At 40.7% G+C, this 18,650-nt stretch overlaps 1 protein-coding gene across 3 annotated transcripts; it reads right to left on the reverse strand.

Moving 5' to 3' along the window:
• Positions 1–7,915: 7,915 nt before the first annotated feature.
• LOC125159319 (synaptonemal complex protein 3-like) lies at positions 7,916–18,443 on the reverse strand. 3 transcript variants are annotated; one of them, XM_047847532.1, is made up of 9 exons: positions 18,372–18,443; positions 15,726–15,894; positions 15,171–15,240; positions 14,983–15,017; positions 13,208–13,298; positions 12,209–12,308; positions 10,381–10,479; positions 8,436–8,540; positions 7,916–8,302 (listed from the first exon to the last, which is right to left on the reverse strand). In XM_047847532.1, exons 2-9 carry the CDS (start codon positions 15,853–15,855, stop codon positions 8,249–8,251), a joined length of 684 nt encoding a protein of 227 aa, XP_047703488.1. In that variant the 5' UTR covers positions 15,856–15,894; positions 18,372–18,443; the 3' UTR covers positions 7,916–8,248. The 3 variants fall into 3 exon arrangements, with proteins under 3 accessions (XP_047703488.1, XP_047703487.1, XP_047703489.1); XM_047847531.1 differs by having other exon boundaries at positions 13,208–13,325; XM_047847533.1 differs by lacking the exon at positions 10,381–10,479 and having other exon boundaries at positions 13,208–13,325.
• Between the last annotated feature and the right edge of the window lie 207 nt (positions 18,444–18,650).

An 18,650-nucleotide genomic window follows, 5' to 3' on the forward strand; every position in this document is an offset into this window, starting at 1 on the left:
GAGTATAGCATAACATATTGAGAAGTTGAATCATTGTGTTGTGTATCTGAAACTAATATAACATTGTGTATCAACTAAACTCAAATAAAAAATTCTGCAACAGGGATGGAGTAAGTCATCCTTATCTTACAAAACCAGGCACTGAGGATCACCAAAGTTGGTGTTGAGTAGTATGTTCCAGGTCACCCAGTATTTGAGTCTAAGTTTGTCTGGCTCCAAAGCCCATATGGTCCCCAGTACATCATATGGCCAAAAAGATCAGGGAAGGCCTGAGAGGTTTTCTGAGGTTTTGAGTATATCGAATAAGGGTATTGGGAGTGTTTTTAAATTTTTTAAAATGTTTATTATTTTTGAGAGAGAGAGAGAGAGAAAGAGAGAGAGAGAGAGTGGGGGGGGAGGGGCAGAGAGAGAGGGAGACACACAATCTGAAGCAGGCTCCAGGCTCTGAGCTGTCAGCACAGAGCCCAATACGGAGCTCACACTCACAAACGGTGAGATCGTGACCTGAGCTGAAGTCAGACGCTTAACCAACTGAGCCACCCAGGCGCCCCTAGGAGTGTTTTTAGAACGTGTCAAACATGCACGTAAGTGATACAACAGTATAACAATCTTCACATGTTCGTCACCCAGTTTCAACAATTATCAAAATACAGTTCATTCTGTTTCACATATATTACGCTCTCCAACTCTGCTACTGCTCCTGTCTCCACTCAATTATTTTAAAGCAAATCCTAGGTATGTTTTTATTCATAACCCACACTACAAAATAAAAATACTATCAATATACACAATAACAAATTCATTAATGTTATCTGATATCTAGTCAACATATTTCTCCAATTAATTTCATAAGTGTCCTTTTACCATGGGCTCGTTTACATCAGGATTCAAACAGGATGTCCAGACTGCATTTCTTTAATATGTTTTATAAATTTCCTTTAATACATATCATCTCTTGCTTTTCCTTTATCTTTTTTTTTTTTTTTTTTTTTTTTTTTTTTTTTTTTTTTTTGTGGAAGAGACTAGGTCATTGTGTCATTGAATTTTGGAAATCCTGGATCTGGCAGATCACACCCCTGCTGTGTTTCTCAACATATTCTTCTGTCACTAGCATGTACCCTGAACTGACAGAACTTGAGGCTTCATCATCAGATTCAGGTTTGGCTCCATGGCAAAAATATGTCAGAGATGGTGCTTTGTACTTCCTATTGCATCTGCAGCCCAATAGGAGATACTTAATGTCTCTGTGTCTCTTTTTCATTGTGATGTTAAGATTGACCAGCGGGTCCAGGTGTTTTGAGCCCTCCTTGTTCATTACAAAGTTCCCTATCCGTAGGTTGATCATATGTCATCCAAATGGAGACTATTTTGTAGAGGGGGTAAAGTAAGGTGTAGTATTAGTAATGATGATAGAACAACCAATGTAAACCAGGACTTGTCCCAGGAAAATCATGGTGTATGTTCATCAGACATATCAACCTCCACATCATGGATTTAGCAGCCAGTGAGGGTTATTGCCTAGATCCATTAATTCATTAGGTGTTGCAAAATGGTGATTCCCCCCTCCACACACACATGCACACACACACACACACACACACACACACACTCTTCATGGGTTCTTTGGTTGCATTTACTGTCTGGAATTATACCATACGGCATAACTTTGTAAATATTTGATTTTCCTAAAATTATGGTTCATATAAGAAAGCTAGAATTAATGCTTTGTTCTATCCCTTTCAGAGTGATGGGATAGTGACTGAGCTAGCTCCAATCACTTAGAGTGAGCAAGGGTTATTTGTGGATTTTTTTTTTTTAGTATTATAATGAACTCATGAGTGTCAATATATTTGTGATTCAAACCATTGCATTTATTATTCCTTTGATGCTCACATATTTCTGCATTTGCCCATTAGGAACCCCTGTGTCCCACCTGCTGTGTCCTTTTGACATAACCTCAACACACATCCTGACTTTCGGATATTATAAGATGTTCCAGGCTTATATATATATTTTTTCCTCCCAAGATTTTACAGGCTTATATTATTTATATTCCACCCCGTATCTGGAACCAGCTATTTCTCCAAGGAGCTCTTGTTTGTGTTCAAGATCATAAAATAGTCTCTAAGTTACTCACTGCAACTGAATCATTGCTTCTAGGCCTTGGCAGGCTATAAAGCTAATGATCAATGTTGACAATTATTTTTCCAGTCTGATAAATGAGGAATAATCTCTGTAGGAATGGCTCCCCTTGTTTCTATTTATTCCTTTTCAAGATTTTCCTGTCAGGGCACCTGAGTGGTTCAGTCAGTTGAGCGACCGACTCTTGATTTTGGCTTGGGTCATGATCTCACGGTGCTGAGATCGAGTCCCGAGTTGGGCTCTGAGCTGGGCATGGAGCCTGCTTGGGATTCTCACTCTCCTTCTCTCTCTGAACCCCCTCTCAAAATAAATAGGTAAACTTTCTTTTTTTTTAAGATTTCCCTGTCCATCTGTACTAATCTTCCCCCCCCTAAATGGACTGCAAAACCAACTTGTCTAGTTCCAGGGAAAAAAAAAAAAAAAAAAAAAAAAAAAAAAAACCTTTACGATATTGGAAGGTCTGAACATGTTTTTCTTACTAGGAGTAAGTAACATTTTCATATATTTAAAAACCAGTTCATACTCATTTCTGTGAATTATTTATTCACAATTTTAATGTGCTCTTCTATTATGTTTTTGACCTCTTCTCAATTGTTAGTAACTCTTCTAAATCATAAGAGAATCCTAGGTTGTAAAGTAATATTTGCATGGTTTCATTTTCTACAACTGGACCTCTGACCCATTTAGAATTTATTCTGATACACAGTGTAAGGAACAGATCCAATTTTATCTGGTTCCATATCGCTATTCAGTTACAACACCCCTCCCCGCCATGACACATTTTTAAAAGTCCATTATCCCCCACTGATTTGATATGCCATATTTATCGTATGGCAAATTTCCATGTGCATTTGAGTCTATTCATACATGTTCTCTTTTGCTTAATTGTTCTATTCAGGCATGAATACTATGCTATTCTGTTATATAGATTTGTAATAGGTTTTAGTATCTGTAGAGGTGGCTCCCCCCATTGGTCTTTGTTCATTTTCAAGGTTTTTCTGTCTATGCGTGCACATTTGTTTCCCCAAAATCTATATTAACACCAACTTGTCTAGCCTCAGAAAAAAAAATCTCATGGAATTTTTATTGTGATTGTATTAAACTTACAAATTTACTGCAGAAGAGCTGACTCTTTATGATGTCGAGTCTTCTGATCCAAGAGCTTGGCATATCTTTCCATCTGCCCAAGTCTATTCTTGTGTCTTTCAGAATGGTTTTGTAGTTTTCCTTATTTATATTTTGGTTATTTCTTGTCAAATGTATGCCTAGGCATTTCATTTTTGCCATTATTAATGGAATCTTCCTTCTTATTTTCTAGCTGGTTATCCTTCTATATATGAAAACTTTTGGTTTCTGTATGTTAGTTTTATTGCCTGTTACTTTACTAATATCTTCCACTGTTTATAGCGCTTTTTCCATTAATTATTTCTTTCTAATTTTGTGTGGGCATTTCCTGTCTCTTGTGTAATTACATCAGCACATAGCTCCACCACAATGTTAAATAGTAATGAGATATTAGGCATCTCTTTTTGTTTCTGACTTTAGTGGTAGAGTCTCTAGTTAATGTTTCCCCATTAAGCAAGTTACTGGCTTTTGGGCTAAGATTTGTATATTTCATTAGTTAAGGTAGTTTATTCAGCTATATTATTTGCGAGCAGTCCCTAAACACAACACTGGCAAAACGCAATTCTGAAAAACAAAAAAAAAGTGGCTGTTCTACAGGTGTAGGCTGTTCAATACCAACTTCCACTGATTAGAATACCTATATGAAAGAAAACAAGTTGGAGGACAGGTATAAAGGGCATATGCTAAGCAATGCCATCATATTCACATCATATTTACTAGAAGACCACTTGGCAATAAATCTAGCTGGAGTATTATAGTTAAAGTTCCTTTCCTTGGGACACTAAATAATAGAATTTAACGACAAGGATATTCTAGTGTTTGTTAAGAGAATTTTTTTTTTTTTTAAATCTGGAGCTAGAACTTCACTGGGCCCAAACACTTAAGATTTTACTTCTATTATTACATATTTGCTACTTAATAATTCTCCAATTTTCAAATACCTTTACCGTCATTTATTAGTATTGATTCTGCTTACAGATTAATAGTTAAACACACAGGCTCTGGAATCACATGGTTTGGTAGAATTGAAATCTGGCTACACATAACTGTTAAGTGACCTTCAGTAAGTCACTTACCCTCATTTTCCTCAGTTTCTTCAGCTGTAAAACGAAGCCACAGAACTTCCACCTGGGTTCCGAGACTTTCAAGCTTTAACATTTCATCCTAGCCTTTTACCTCTTGTGACTCAGTTTCTGTAATTGTGAAATGTGCTGCCTATTTCATACAACTCCAACGAGGTTCAAATATGATGTACAGGAAGTACTCTAAAATGTAATATTTTGGGGGCACCTGGGTGGCTCAGTTGGTTGAGCATCTGACTTTGGCTCGGGTCATGATCTCATGGTTCGTGGGTTCGAGCCCCACATCGGGCTCACTGCTGTCAGTGCAGAGGCCACTTCAGATCTTCTGTCTCTCTCTCTCTCTCTCTGCCCCTCTTGATCTCTCTCTCCCTCTCTTTCTCTCTCTCAAATTTTAAAAAAATTAAAATAATATTTTCAGCCAAAAATTTTAGGGTATCATTTGATTTTTGAGATAAGTAGGCAAACAGCTCCTGCTCTAGGAAAGACAAATAAGAATATATATATATATATATATATATATATATAATCTCAAACGATGCAGCAACCATCCTTCTAATGGTTACTGCATCGTTTCCTCCATGACATGTTTGGTGCTTCCTGCCTGCAAATTTCAAGACACTTTCATTTTAATGTCTTCAAGACATCGTATCATCAAACACCTCATCAGGTTCACAAACTGAGTGACTGATTAGAAGCTGTAGGAGAAGAGAAGACATTCCCACCCTAATTGTCAACATTTAGGTTCACAGGTAGCAATCTGTACATTAATCAGAAACACTCCCCCGCACCAAAACAAAACACATTTCAATCTTGAAGATAAGTGAACCACTGTAGTCAAAAGAGTAATCTCTCTGTCTCTGAAATATCCCATTTTGAAGGATTAGAAAAAAAATCCTGGACATGAATAATTTTAGCCATACTTACTCTGATTGCTACAAAGGGTGATGCATACTTTGATTGCTATAAATTGAAATGTTAAATCATGATACTGCATAAGTGCATGCTTGTAATAGTGCAATTGTTGAGCCAAACAGTATTAGAGGAAGTGACTTCTTGATATCAGCTACTTTTCAAAGAAGGTCTCTAGTTACTATGGAAGAAAAGAGAATATGTGCATTCGTCTGCCAACTAGAATTCTACTGGGTATTTACCCAAAGAAAAAGAAAATGCTAATTTGAAAACATATATGCACCCCTACGTTTATTGCAGCGTTATTTACAATGGCCAAGATACGGAAGCAACCCGTGTCCATCGGTAAATGAATGAATGAATAAAGAAGATGTGGTATATACAGGCAATGGAATATTACGCAACCATAAAAAAGAACGAGATCTTGCCACTTGCAATAACGTGAATGGAATACTAGAGGGTATTAAGCTAAGTGAAATAAGTCCGATTGAGAAAGACAAATTCCCTAGGATTTAACTTACATCTGGAATCTAAAATACAAAACAAATGAATAAATGAACAAAAAGCAGAATCAGACCTATAAATACAGAGAATAAACTGACATTTTGGGGGGGGGGTGGTGGGTGGACAAAATGGGTGAGGGAGAGTGGGAGATATGGCTTCCATTTACGGAATGAATAAGTGAAGGGGATAAAAGATACAGCATAGGGAATACAGTCAATGATACTACAATAGCATTGTATGGTGACAGGTGGTAGCTACACTTGTGGTGAGCATAGCATAACATATAGAGATGTTGAATCACTATATTCTACACCCCAAACTAATGTAACATTGCGTGTCAACTATCCTCAAATAAAAATAATAAAACTTTTTTTTTGTTTTTTTTAATAAAAACACTGGCTGCAATTTCCTGAAATTTGTATTTAGTAAAAGAAACCTGTCCTACCGTTTTTGGGGAGAAAAAAATGAATTTTTACATTTGCTTTAGGGTGGCTTTCCTGATATTCTGAGTTAAAATTTCACTGCCACAAAAAAGTGGACATTAAATGTTCCCTTTTATGAAAAATAAAACAATGGCTAAAGCACAGGTGACATGTAAGAAAACTGTTCACCAAGAGAAAGAAAAAAGTAACACAAGAGTGAACCTAAATGTAACCCATGGACTATGGGTAATATCGATGTGTCAATGATTACGTTTGTCACTGTGGGTGTGTGGGGGCAGGGAGTATATGAGAAATCTCTGTACCTTCTGCTCCATTTTGCTGTGAACCTAAAACTGTTTAGAACATATATATAATTGTAATATGCACACAGATGATATATAATGGCAAATTATGTATAAATACGTAAATAGTTATAACGGCAAAATATTTCTTCCCCTTAGAATATCAGCCAAAGTTGCTTCAAGTACATATTTACTCATTTGAGGTTGCCAGGGGATGGAAATAAATGTCAACTCTTTGATCACTAAGTACATTATGTACTGATTATCGTGTCTGCACTCTCACATAAAATTAGATGGCTTAGTATGAATATTAGAACTTTCACGAGGACCTTTGGAGTACTTACTTGTGCCTCTGTAGCTACTGGAAAACTTCCCAAATAAGGACCTTCTTAGAAGTTTGGAACAGAACTTCAGACGCATATACCAACACATGCTTTGGCTTAACAGGAAAGTTCTTTACAAACATGTGAAGCTGAGCAATTAAATTCTCCCCATAATGTCAAATACTGGATAATGGTGGAGGACTCATTCATTCCTGTATATGTTGTTGCAGTTAGAAAAAGAGATTCCACATGGGCTTATTTTTTTAAAACTTGGAAAGCCTTAAAACAAACAGAGGGGTGGTATACAGGGGTCAGGATTAACGTTAAAAATATGCAGAAAGACAGGAGAAAATAAATCCTCTCCTCCGAATGGAAATGCTTTATTTTGAATGATTCATGAAAGCAACTTCAGGAACTGAGAAAAAAACGCATTTAACTGACTTATTCCAAATATATTCTGAAACAATGTCATGTTTATTAAATAACGTGCCCAAACGAAGATGGTGTTATGTTATTAAATGTAAAAAGAAAATGCCCATTACAAAAAGAAAGGTATAAGAATTAATTATTCAAGTTGTTAGTTCTCAAATATAAAATCAACGTTCCACACACTCAGTGAACATTAAACTTGAAAACAAGGCACTATAGGTAATTTATCTTTAAAGAGACATGTGAAATACTTAAACCATAAGTCATTAGGTATATGTACATATTAATGAAATACTTTCAATCAATGCTAAGGGCAAGTGTCATTTAATAGTGAACCAACACCAATTAAACGACATTTTGGTGTCTTTGTGGAAACGACATTTTCACAAACCCATGTCTCAGCACTGACACTTATGTATCTAGTTCTGTGCCCCCAATGATTTTAGGCAGTTTAATTTATTCCCAAAAAACCCCACAATCTTATGTTTGCTTTTAATAATTTTTATAAGGCAGTAGAGTAGATTTTCTGAAATCATATTTTTTTATTAGAATTGGCTCTGTAAACTAATGAGTAAAACACAAGCGGGCACACGGGTAAGAGAGATTTTATACCCTTTAATTTTATTTTTCCTTTAGGAAAAGCGAAGTAACCTTCTTTCTGTACGTGTGCTCTGAACCTTTTGGGACTGATACAGATCCACGGAGGCCAAGCCTCAAATTAAATCATCCTGTTGCTAAAAGTTAATTAACAGTGTTAAGTACACAAAGTCATCATTACTAACGAAGGGCTGAAAGCTTAATACATATAATTGTGGAATTGCTGCTACCCACGTAACTGTTTGGGGCTTGGGGTTTTAGCAGGAAAAGATTCTTGCACTAAACAAGCAAGCTATGGTAAACAAGATGTACTGATTTCAACTACAATTTTTAAACTACCGCAATGTGGTTCAGTGTAGCTAATGTTATGCTTCTATCATAGCACTTAGGTTCAAGTTCTTTCTTCAAAGTCATCAGAATAACAGGGATTGAAGAGACTTTTGAACAATTGCCAGCTCTTGCTGTTGCTGTTTCAAGGAAGGAAATATTAAACATTTACATGCTATTTAGGTCATTGTTATATACACTTCAGCAAACAAAATACCCCAATGCTCACATCCCTCGTTAGTTCTTAATATTAAACATGCACTAAGTACTTACAACTTCCATCATAATTTTGTTTTGCAACTTTGTCGTTTCTTCTCTAACTTCACTTTGTTCATCAGTAAGAAGATGTTCATGGTCCTTCTCTAAGTCCTGCATACTCTAAAACAAAAAGCCTAGCTTAGTTATAAACCACCACTTTTCATCTCACGCACTAAACATGTAAAAGCAAATTTCAAAACTAACATCTCTTAATATGCAAAGGATGCCTGTTATTTATTCCAAGTAAGATATTATACCTAATACATGGAGACCAAAATACCCACCTAAGAAATTTTTTAAATGTTGTGTTTGAGTCAAATATTATTAGTAGAGAGGCACAACAGTAGTAGGCTCAAAACAATGGGTTAATAAACAGTTAAGGTCAAGGTGGAGGGAAAAAAAGAAAAAGACTGACAGTCCCACTGAATGAGATGCCATCATTTTAAAACTCTCTAATAAGCTTTCTAGACACCATGTAACAGTGCATTTATAATGACTCATAATCAATGTAGCATGATTCCACTGGAGGGAATAAAATGATCTGTGACACGACCTCTTTAAGTTATGAAAAACAAACATGTTCTAAATCTTTACTATTCACCCAACAAATAGTGATCTACTGCAGCCTACATAAAAAGTGCTGTGGAGGAATTTAAAAATGAATACACGATCTCTTCCTTCCTTATTCCAGTGAGAACAAAAAAACAACACAAAAACTTTATAACAATTAAGGTAACACAACTTGCCGTGACTATGTAGTGGAAAATAAGATTGATTCTGATTTAGTTGGCAAAAGAGTAAGATTTCGGTAGGTAAACGGAAGAGGCAATTGAAAGTATTCTAGAAACAAGGAAGTAATGGTGCGTTAGTTCAGAGAAAGCAACCAATCTGGAGGGGTGGGAGGAAAGAACGAACGTTAAGTATAAAACTACAAAGGGAGCCTTGTTATGGGGGAAGCGGGGCACAGACTTTGAATACCTGAGGGCCTAAAATGGGAAGCTAACGACAGGTTCTCAGGAGGGAAGGTCTATGCTTTGGAAGATCATATTGCAGAATGGTGAGGGATGGACTGGAGAAGAGAACTCAGATGAGGGTTTTAGTAGCATAAGCAAGGAATGATGAGATCCTGAACTAGGGAGCAGCAGTTGGAATTCGAAGAAAGATACTAAGGTACCGTTGCAGAGGTAAAGGACACCTCCCCTCCGCCCAACACACACCAAGAAAAAAGAGGAGGAATGTGCAGGATTCTACTGCCTCCTAAATAAGTATATATCTGCATGAAGAAGAGGTCTGTGTCACTGAGGACAGTTGGTCAATGTGCAAATATCACAGCAGATCATTCTCAATTCACAAACGTTTGGTCCTCCTCTGGCTTTTTCATTCTGTTATATTGTATTTAGACCTTCTCTTATGATTTTAAGTTTGCATATAAAGTCATTATTAGTCATTAATATTCCAAAAGCAACTATGCCACAAAACACTCATGTAACGCATTTGGAAATAAAAGCAGTATTCATCAATTACCACTGCCTACTCATATTTAACAGAAACCGTCAATACAAGTAAAAGGCACGTAGAAGTGATTTATAGACTTCTTAGTTTCCACTATATATTTATTGCTGATCTCCTCCGAACTGATTGTTGCACAAAAAATTATGATTAAAGTGTTGATAAAGTACCACTTTTCTACACGATACATGTATTTCTAGGTAAAATCCCCAGCTTACAGTTCCCTGTTTTAAATGACTCCCACAAAAGTATTAATTAATCCCCAAAATCAAAACACATTTACCAATTATGTTAAATACAGAGCAATGAACTCCAAATGGAAAATGGTTAACGGTTCAGATGTACAACCTAACTGGGTTTTTTCCCCCACATAGATTCAGGAAGAAACAAACTATCTCCTACTTTTGTACACAAGTTATGTTTTATAAGAATGTATTATGTTGCCAAATACCTCTAAGAATTGCACATATAAATTTTTAATTTTTTGCAGTCTCTGATTCTGAACAACTCTAGCTTGTTGAAGAACCTTTCGTTGCTCTTGAAACATACTCTACAAATATAAAAGAAAAGGATGATAAAATGTGGGTGACATTTAATATTTAGAGAAACATAATTATACATCATGTTTAAAAGGAATATTCTTTAAATCAATACTTGTTAACATTTCCTGTTGTAACAACCTTTATGACCGAGTTTAGATAACTGTGTTCACCACTAATACACAAAAACAATATGATGATCCTACCTAGTAGTCATTAAGTAGGAAATTTTTTTTCTTGCCAATATGGAAAACAGGTTTTAACTCTTGATTTCAAAACCCACAAATGACCCTTCCAAGAATGTGTTTACTACAAGTAGTCAAAAATCTATACACTGATCCTTCCTAACAGTAGTTACAGAGGGGATATTCTTTTCTTAACAACGTTCAAAACATGCATTAATTCTTGGTCATTTCAGTATGTACACAGATGATCCCAGCCTTTCCGCTCCTTGACCTGATCTCCAACAACAATTTTGTCCTCTTCCCTACTTCAGTCACTCACTTACATAGTCACACCCTGGATTCTGTCATTCCCAATGACTGCAACATCTACATTATATTAATAAGAGCAAAAACTTATATAGGAGCTGTGTGCCAGGTACTGTTCTGAACCATTTTAAGTAAACATTATATACGATCTCATTTAATCCTCAAAACAACTCTACGAGGCAGGTGCTTTTGTTATGTCTCCTTCCATAATAGGTGAGGAACCTGGGTGAGGCACAGGGATAAACAATTTGCCGCTGATTTCACAGCTAGTACTGGTCAACCAGGATTGGATCCCAAAAACTGGTTCCAGAGTCCAGGCTCTGGACCGCTGTACTATACTGGTTCTCCATTTTTTCCCCCAATATTCAACCTCTACCTCCCTGTTTGTAGTTCTCTCCCTTTCTTACTATAGTCCAACACTCTTTCAGGATTAACATCCCATGGATCCTATGACTTTTCATTGCCCCTGATCCCCACCCTCATATTCTCCCTTTTCCTCCTTCCTGGCCTAAATGCCATGGTCAGGGGCGCCTGGGTGGCGCAGTCGGTTAAGCGTCCGACTTCAGCCAGGTCACGATCTCACGGTCCGTGAGTTCGAGCCCCGCGTCGGGCTCTGGGCTGATGGCTCAGAGCCTGGAGCCTGTTTCCGATCTTGTCTCCCTCTCTCTCTGCCCCTCCCCTGTTCATGCTCTGTCTCTCTCTGTCCCAAAAATAAATAAACGTTGAAAAAAAAATTTTTTTAAATGCCATGGTCAGTCATTATACCTATGCCCTCGCACATGTACCTTACCCCCTTTTCACTCCGCCAATTTGCGTGGCTAAACCCCAACCCTGGAAAATCCAACTCTCCAGCTGCTCTGCCACAACCATGCAATGTGGTCTCACTTTAAATTCATGGTCACTATGACACCAACCTAAGTTAGACCCACAATGCTGCTTGGCAATGGCATTTCCCTAGTCCATTCACTGGCCTGCTCTCAGGAAACAATTCCAGGACTTCTTCTCTGCTCCCGAGAGGCAACACCTCCTCCACCACTCTAACTCTTAACTGGTGACCTTCCTGTATCCCTAAATAGACAGAAGCAATTCAGAGAGGACATTCAGTCTCCCACCGCTACATCTTCTACCCACCTTTACCCATCTGGGCTCATGGTCCCTACATTCTCTCCTGTGTTTTTGCATGACCTATTGCTACTTGAGACTTTGATACAATAAATAAATCAATTTTAAAGCCAAAGCTGATACCAACGGCTAGTTTTTCTTGTTGTTTCTGGGCTTTCTGCATGTCTACATTCCACTCCCGAAACAAAGTCAGAAACTGCTGAGAATATTTGAGATGAAGATTCTGCCTGTAAAACATAATAATGAGCACTGTCATAATTCATAAAGACATGAAAGAATTAACCGTATTCAAAACAAAATTGATTTGACACAATTTACACTACAAAAGGAGAAGGCAGTAATAGCATAACAGCAGCTGAAATAGCAGTCTCATGGGAAGCAGAAAGGTGACATGAACAATTTACTCTTATTCCAAAAGTATTGTTCCTAACTGACCAACATAAAAGCTATCTCACATGCCTTACCTCTTAAAAGCTAATGAGGATTTATTGTACTATCAGTTTTCCAGAAAAATTCATTTTATCTAAAAGCAGTTTACTTTTCATTTCTTCTTACTGAATAGCATATATGTTCTGATATGATAAGTAGATTCATTCAATGAGGATATTATATCCATTTATCATAGAAGATTTCCAAACAGGAATATTTCACTTAAATATATCCCCCGAACAATGTTTTTTTTTTTTTTTTTTTTTTTTTAAAGAACGGTGAACACAATTTACCTAAAATATGCAAATTATTTACAATATAAGATTAACCTTTTCTACATAACTGAATACAGTTAACTATCACAAGAATAATGGTTTAAGACATTTACCTGAAGTTCAGCTAGTGTAGGTCTAGAATGAATATAAATTAATGTTATAGGAAGAAAACTCAATTGTTATTTGAAAGGGAAGAAAGGTCATCTCTATTGGCTTCTAGGAAATACATCTCAGAATCTGTTAAGGAGTGAGGTTACAGAACTAAGGAATTTATCTGCTTAGAACAAAAACGAGCAAAATATGTTTTTCGCTGGAAAATTCAATATAATAGAATTTGTCTTAGGTTATTTGTGCCAATGAATACAAAGAAATGATACAAATGTCATCGTGACTCAAAAACAAAAACAGTCCAACAACTTCACCTTTGTTCTTGTTGTAGTTTCCAAACATGCTCAATTGTTTCGTTAGTGGTTTTGATAGAAGCTTTTGTACCCATTTCGAACATTTTTCTCTCTGTGAGAAGAGCCTGTTTAATGTCAACTGTATGGAAAATAGATATTCACTGAAATTTAAATGTTGAAAGTTATTTCGTTTTCATATATTCAAATCAGTACGGGTAAATGTTGCCTTGGCGATGTGCAAAGTACATTTACAATTTATAATACAGACATCATAAATGTCCAATCACTATGTTGTATACCTGGAACTAATATAATGTCGTATGTCAATTACACTTCAAAAAGCAAAGTAAGTAAAATAAAATTTATAATTCAGGCATCATTTCAAAAAGCAAGATTTGCTCACTATTTTCTGTAAAATCTTTCCAGTGCTAGTATCCCAATTCTAATTTTTCTAACTGCAGGTCACCTTTTAGTTTAGAGATAATGAGAAGGGCTTAATAATCAATATATTTTTCATTATCAAAATGTGTATAAAGAATCTCAAAGACAGACTTTAATTTCCTTCTGAAAATTTGCTAACAGGCACATTTTTCTAAACTTATAAAATATCCTCCAACTCAAGGGACACGTTTACATGGGTAAATGTCCTCCAACTCAAGGGATACATTTAGATGGGTTACCATTAGAATGCATTTTATAAAAAGCACAAAAGTATTTTCTTAAAAATGACCCTCAAAAAGGATAAAAATAATTATATCGCACATTAAAAAATTATTTTTCAAGCAATCTAGTGAGTGATGCTTTTAACTGCATTTTACTAACAGAGACAAAGGTCGTGGGTGTAAAATTCTAGTTTAAATAAATGAATTCAAAAACATTTAAAAAAATATTTTCATGGAGCTTTTTATATAACACTTTCATCCATAAGTGCTGCATTTCACAGAATCTGAATACTTCAAATAACGCTTTGCAGAGCATATGATTTGACTTTATGGATCTACAGTCCATAGTTATTTTTCAGTAGTCATGAAGGATCTGCACTACAATAAAAATATTTTATACACCCAGAATCCATCTATAATAAGAAGTTTATTAGACAGCTCACAAAGCAAGCACTTTGTCGCCACCAAATAGAGCAAAGCCTTCAAAAGATACTTGCTTGTAAGGATGATTTCTATGGAGAGCCATATATTGACTCAGACTCTGCTAAGTGTACTGTCCTATAGTGCAGATGGTGTAAGTGACATCTGACAGAACAACATAAAATTTAGGAGTGTGGATATGATTAGACACTTCTCACTAGCTAGCAGAGTTATTTACTTTGCAACTACACAGTTTGTTAATGGGAAATAAAAACAAAGAGTTATATTAGAGGATTCGATTTGTGCTGCTACTCCAAAGAGAAGCACACTGGAAAGTTATGAAAGGTAGCGAAATTAAGAAAATTTAAAATTGGCAATACACGTTGATACATCACCTAAGCTGTGCACAGAAAAGGCAGTATAAACTTTTCTCACACAGTCTTACACAGTACATTAAGTGTGCACGTGCATAAAATAATGGCATCATTCTTACCTCACGACTGTTAGTACCGTTTTCAGTTTTCCACATCAACAGTTCAAAAGGTCAGTAAAGAAACTTATAAAGTTGAATCACACTATAAATACTGGTATAAAGTGCTCTATACTAGAACAAGGCATTAAAACCAGTCTTGGAATCCACTCACTAACATTCCCATTTATAAAAGTTGTATGGATTAAACAATTGTTTTGACTGCAAATATCACTTAAGCATACCTCCAAGCCTTTCCAGCATCTTCTGGACTTCATTCCTGTGAAGAAGTTACATGGAACATTATTGAGTAAGGATAAGCAAAGATCATATTTGCTTTGGAGGAAATGTGTCATTCTAGGATTTTATGGAGAATAATTGTATGAGCCATGTTGCCTAGAGCTGGCAGGTGATAACACTATGAAGACATTACCCCACATCGTCCTCAAATGTTCCTGCAGAAGGACTGCTCTCCCCGGGCTTATCCGGTACTGGATTGTTTCCTGCATTGAAATAAAAGTGGAAGGCATTTTAAAAGGAAGTATGGTATTCTGATCAGTTTTCAGGGGGCGGTAGCCTCGCCGTGTGGAGTTTTTTAGGCCTCTTGCAAGCAAAAGTCTTTACGGCAGACATATGAAAGGAAGGAACCACGTATGCACAAGGTCAGATGAAACTGGATGGGGGACGAGGACCATGCTCTGGAGACGGTGTTGCAAACCTTTCAGGGTTAAGGTCAGACTACACCACCCGGCACGTGTGAGACATTCTGGAAAGAGCAACTGCGAGCGAGCAGAAGTGCTGCTATCTAAGCTTCTGTAATCCTGGTCTGGGATGGGAGGATCGAGTGGGCAACGTCCGGTACATGAAACCGCTTTACACACACACATGTGTTTTACTGCTTACAATGCCAAGGACTCAGAAGCAGTGACCTGCCCCACGGGTGGTATCTACAGGCGCTGCATCTGCAAAGGTGTCAGATAGAGTGTACCTTCAGGAACAGCCTCCGGCCCACTCAGGTCTCTTCTCTCTTGTCCCCAAAAGTCATTGGCTGCCATACCCGGAGCCTCCACCGGGGCCTTCGCAGCTCTCCTCAGGCGCTTCCTCCGAGGTGGCGCCATCCCAAGGTGTCTTCCCAGGTACAGACAGCTCTCCTGCACCTTGTGAGTGCAAACACGCGTGAAAGAAATGGGGACATGGTCAATGAGCGATGCCAGGCAAGGGTCCTCTGCGCAGATCAGAGCATGAGTGCCCTCGTTGTCTCTCGTTGGGCCAGGAGGGGACAAAGACAATGGTGACAGCAGACCCCTGCCCCCCGTGGCTGTGACCCCCTCTCCCTGGCTGCGACCTGCCCCAGGACACCTGAGTGTCAGGACCCTCTGCCAGATTCTTGCCCCTATGTTGGCACAGCGGCTGTCCCCTGCTCTCGGTCCCCAAGGGACAACGTGCTGGTCTGGAGGCCTAAACTTGACCGTGACCAAAAGAAGTGTCCTCTCCAAATGGATGGGGAAGAAACCGTTCTGCACCTGTCCGGGGACAGTTAGGTCAGGGGTCTCCTCGACATGCCATCTGGACCCCAGGACAACCAAGCAGTCCTGCAGGGCGACGGGCTGGGCAGGAGGGACAGACGCAGATGCTGCCTCCTCACCAGGTGTGGCCCTGTCCTGAAGAGGGGAACGTCGGGCTCGCTTCCCATCCTGCAGACCCTGCCAGCCCTGCCCTCGAGAGCCTCATCCTGTCCTGTCCTTGTCCTGTCCTGTCCTGTCGGAGCCCCGGAGGAATCCGTGGGGACATCACTTCAGAGGTCAGCTCAGCTGCCACCACCCCCCACTGTCCTTGGGGGCCTTGTCCTCATCCTATCCTAACCTGTTCTCGTCCTGTATTGTCCTGTCGGATTCCCGTAGGACTCCGTGGGGACATCAACATAGAGGTCAGTACAGCCGCTGCCACCATGCACTGCCCTCGGGGGCCTTGTCTTGTCCTGTCCTGTCCTATCGGAGACCCAAAGGACTCCATGGGAACATCACCGCAGAGGTCAGCTCAGCTGTCGCCTCCACTCACTGCTCTCGCGGGCCATGTCCTGTCCTATCCTGTCCAGTGGGAGTCCTGGTGGGATATCTGTGGGGATATCATGCAGAGGTCCATAGAGCTGCCACCTCTATACACTGCTCTCAGGGACCTTGACCTGTCCTGTTCTGTCCTATTGGAGCCCTGAAGGACTCCGTGGGGACATCACCTCAGAGGTCGGCCCAGCCACCGCCACCCCACTGCCCTCGGGTTCTCAACCTGTCCTGTCCTGTTCTCTTGGAGCCCTGGAGGACTCCATGGGGACACCCCTCAGAATTCAACCCAGGCACCACCATGCCACATGCCTTCGGGGTCTCGCCCTGCCCTGCCCTGTTCTCTTGGCCCCCTGGAGGACTCCGTGGACATCACCTCAGAGGTCAGCCCAGCCACCACCACCCACTGCCCTCGGGGTCTCAACCTGTCCTATCCTGTCCTGTTCTCTGGGAACCCCGGAGGACTCCATGGGGACATCACTTCAGAGGTCAGCTCAGCCACCGCCACCCCACTGCCCTCAGGGTCTCGTCCTGCCCTGTGCTGTTCTCTTGGAGCCCCGAGGACTCCGTAGGGACACCAACTCAGAGGTCAGCCCAGGCACCAGCACCGTGCCACACTGCCCTCGGGGGCCTCATCCTCCCCCTATCCTGTCATGTCCTGTCAGAGACCAGAGGACTCCCTGGAGACATCACCTCAGAGGTCAGCCCAGCCACCGCCACCCCACCCTGCCCTCAGGGGCCTCGTCCTCTTCCTGTCCTGTCATGTCCTGTCGGAGACCGGAGGACTCCGTGGGGAAACCAACTCAGAGGTCAGCCCAGACACAGCCATCCCACAGTGTCCTCTGGGGCCTTGTACTCATCTTGTCCTGTCCTGTCTTGTTGGAATGCCAGAGGACTCCGTGGGGACATCACCTGAGAGGTCAGCCCAGCCCCTGCCACCCCACACTGACCTCAGGGGCCTCGTCCTCATGCCTTCCCCTCCTGTCCTATCATGTCCTGTGGAGCCCCAGAGGACTCCGTGGGGACACCACCTCAGAGGTCAGCCCAGCTACCACCACCCCACTGTCCTTGGGGTCTCATCCTACCCTGTCCTCTCCTGTCCTGTCCTCTCGTGTCCTGTCAGAGCCACAGAGGAGTCCACGGAGACATCACCTCAGAGGTCGGTCCAGCCGCCACCATCCCACATTGCCCTCGGTGGCCTCGACCTGTCCTGTCCTGTCGTGGCCTGTCACAGCCCAGAGGTCTCTGTAGGGACATCACCCCAGAGGTCAGCCCAGCTGATGCCACCCCGCAGGACCCTTGGGGGCCTCGTCCTGTCTTCTACTGTCCTGTCCTGTCCTGTCACAGCTCCAGTGGACGCCATGGGGACATCACCACAGAGGTCAGCCAAGCCGCTGCCGCCCCACACCCTGGTCCCCTCATGGCTGAGAAGGCACCCCCCCGCCACCTCCCATGGCAAGACAGGACTACCGGGCCCGCCTCCCCACCCGCCTGGCCTCCCTGAGGGTCTTCCCTACGCCCCACCCTCATCCTCTGTCTTTCTGTCCCTCCCTCCACCCCTCCACAGGCACAGCGACCTCCACACGGAGTCCTCTGCGAAGCTCCTCTGAGGGCCTCGCAATGGCGACGAGCTAGCCAGCCGGGCCTGGGCAGGAGCGTCGCTGATTGGTTGGCTAGGTGCACGTGACGGGGGCGGGACCTTCGCCGAGACACGCCCCCTGGGGGGGACTGCCCAAGACCTTGGCGTCGGCGCCAAGGGTGGAGGCCAGGGCTCGGGGTTCCCCGTTCTACCGCCGAGGACGTTTCGCAGGCCATCTTCCTGGGAAATCACAAAAGGACACCGGAGTGGGCGACAG

This window comes from Prionailurus viverrinus, unplaced genomic scaffold (genome assembly GCF_022837055.1).
Source record: "Prionailurus viverrinus isolate Anna unplaced genomic scaffold, UM_Priviv_1.0 scaffold_49, whole genome shotgun sequence".
Classification (NCBI taxonomy): domain Eukaryota; kingdom Metazoa; phylum Chordata; class Mammalia; order Carnivora; family Felidae; genus Prionailurus; species Prionailurus viverrinus.

Excerpts from the sequence above, each read along its gene's own strand:
- LOC125159319 (XM_047847531.1), bottom strand. The coding sequence starts at position 15,855 with ATGGCGCCACCTCGGAGGAAGCGCCTGAGGAGAGCTGCGAAGGCCCCG. Across the intron at positions 8,541-10,380 it reads TATATGTGCAATTCTTAGAG|AGTATGCAGGACTTAGAGAA; the intron begins GTATTTGGCAAC and ends TTTTTGTTTTAG. Across the intron at positions 8,303-8,435 it reads ACAAAATTATGATGGAAGTT|CAACAGCAAGAGCTGGCAAT; the intron begins GTAAGTACTTAG and ends TCCTTGAAACAG.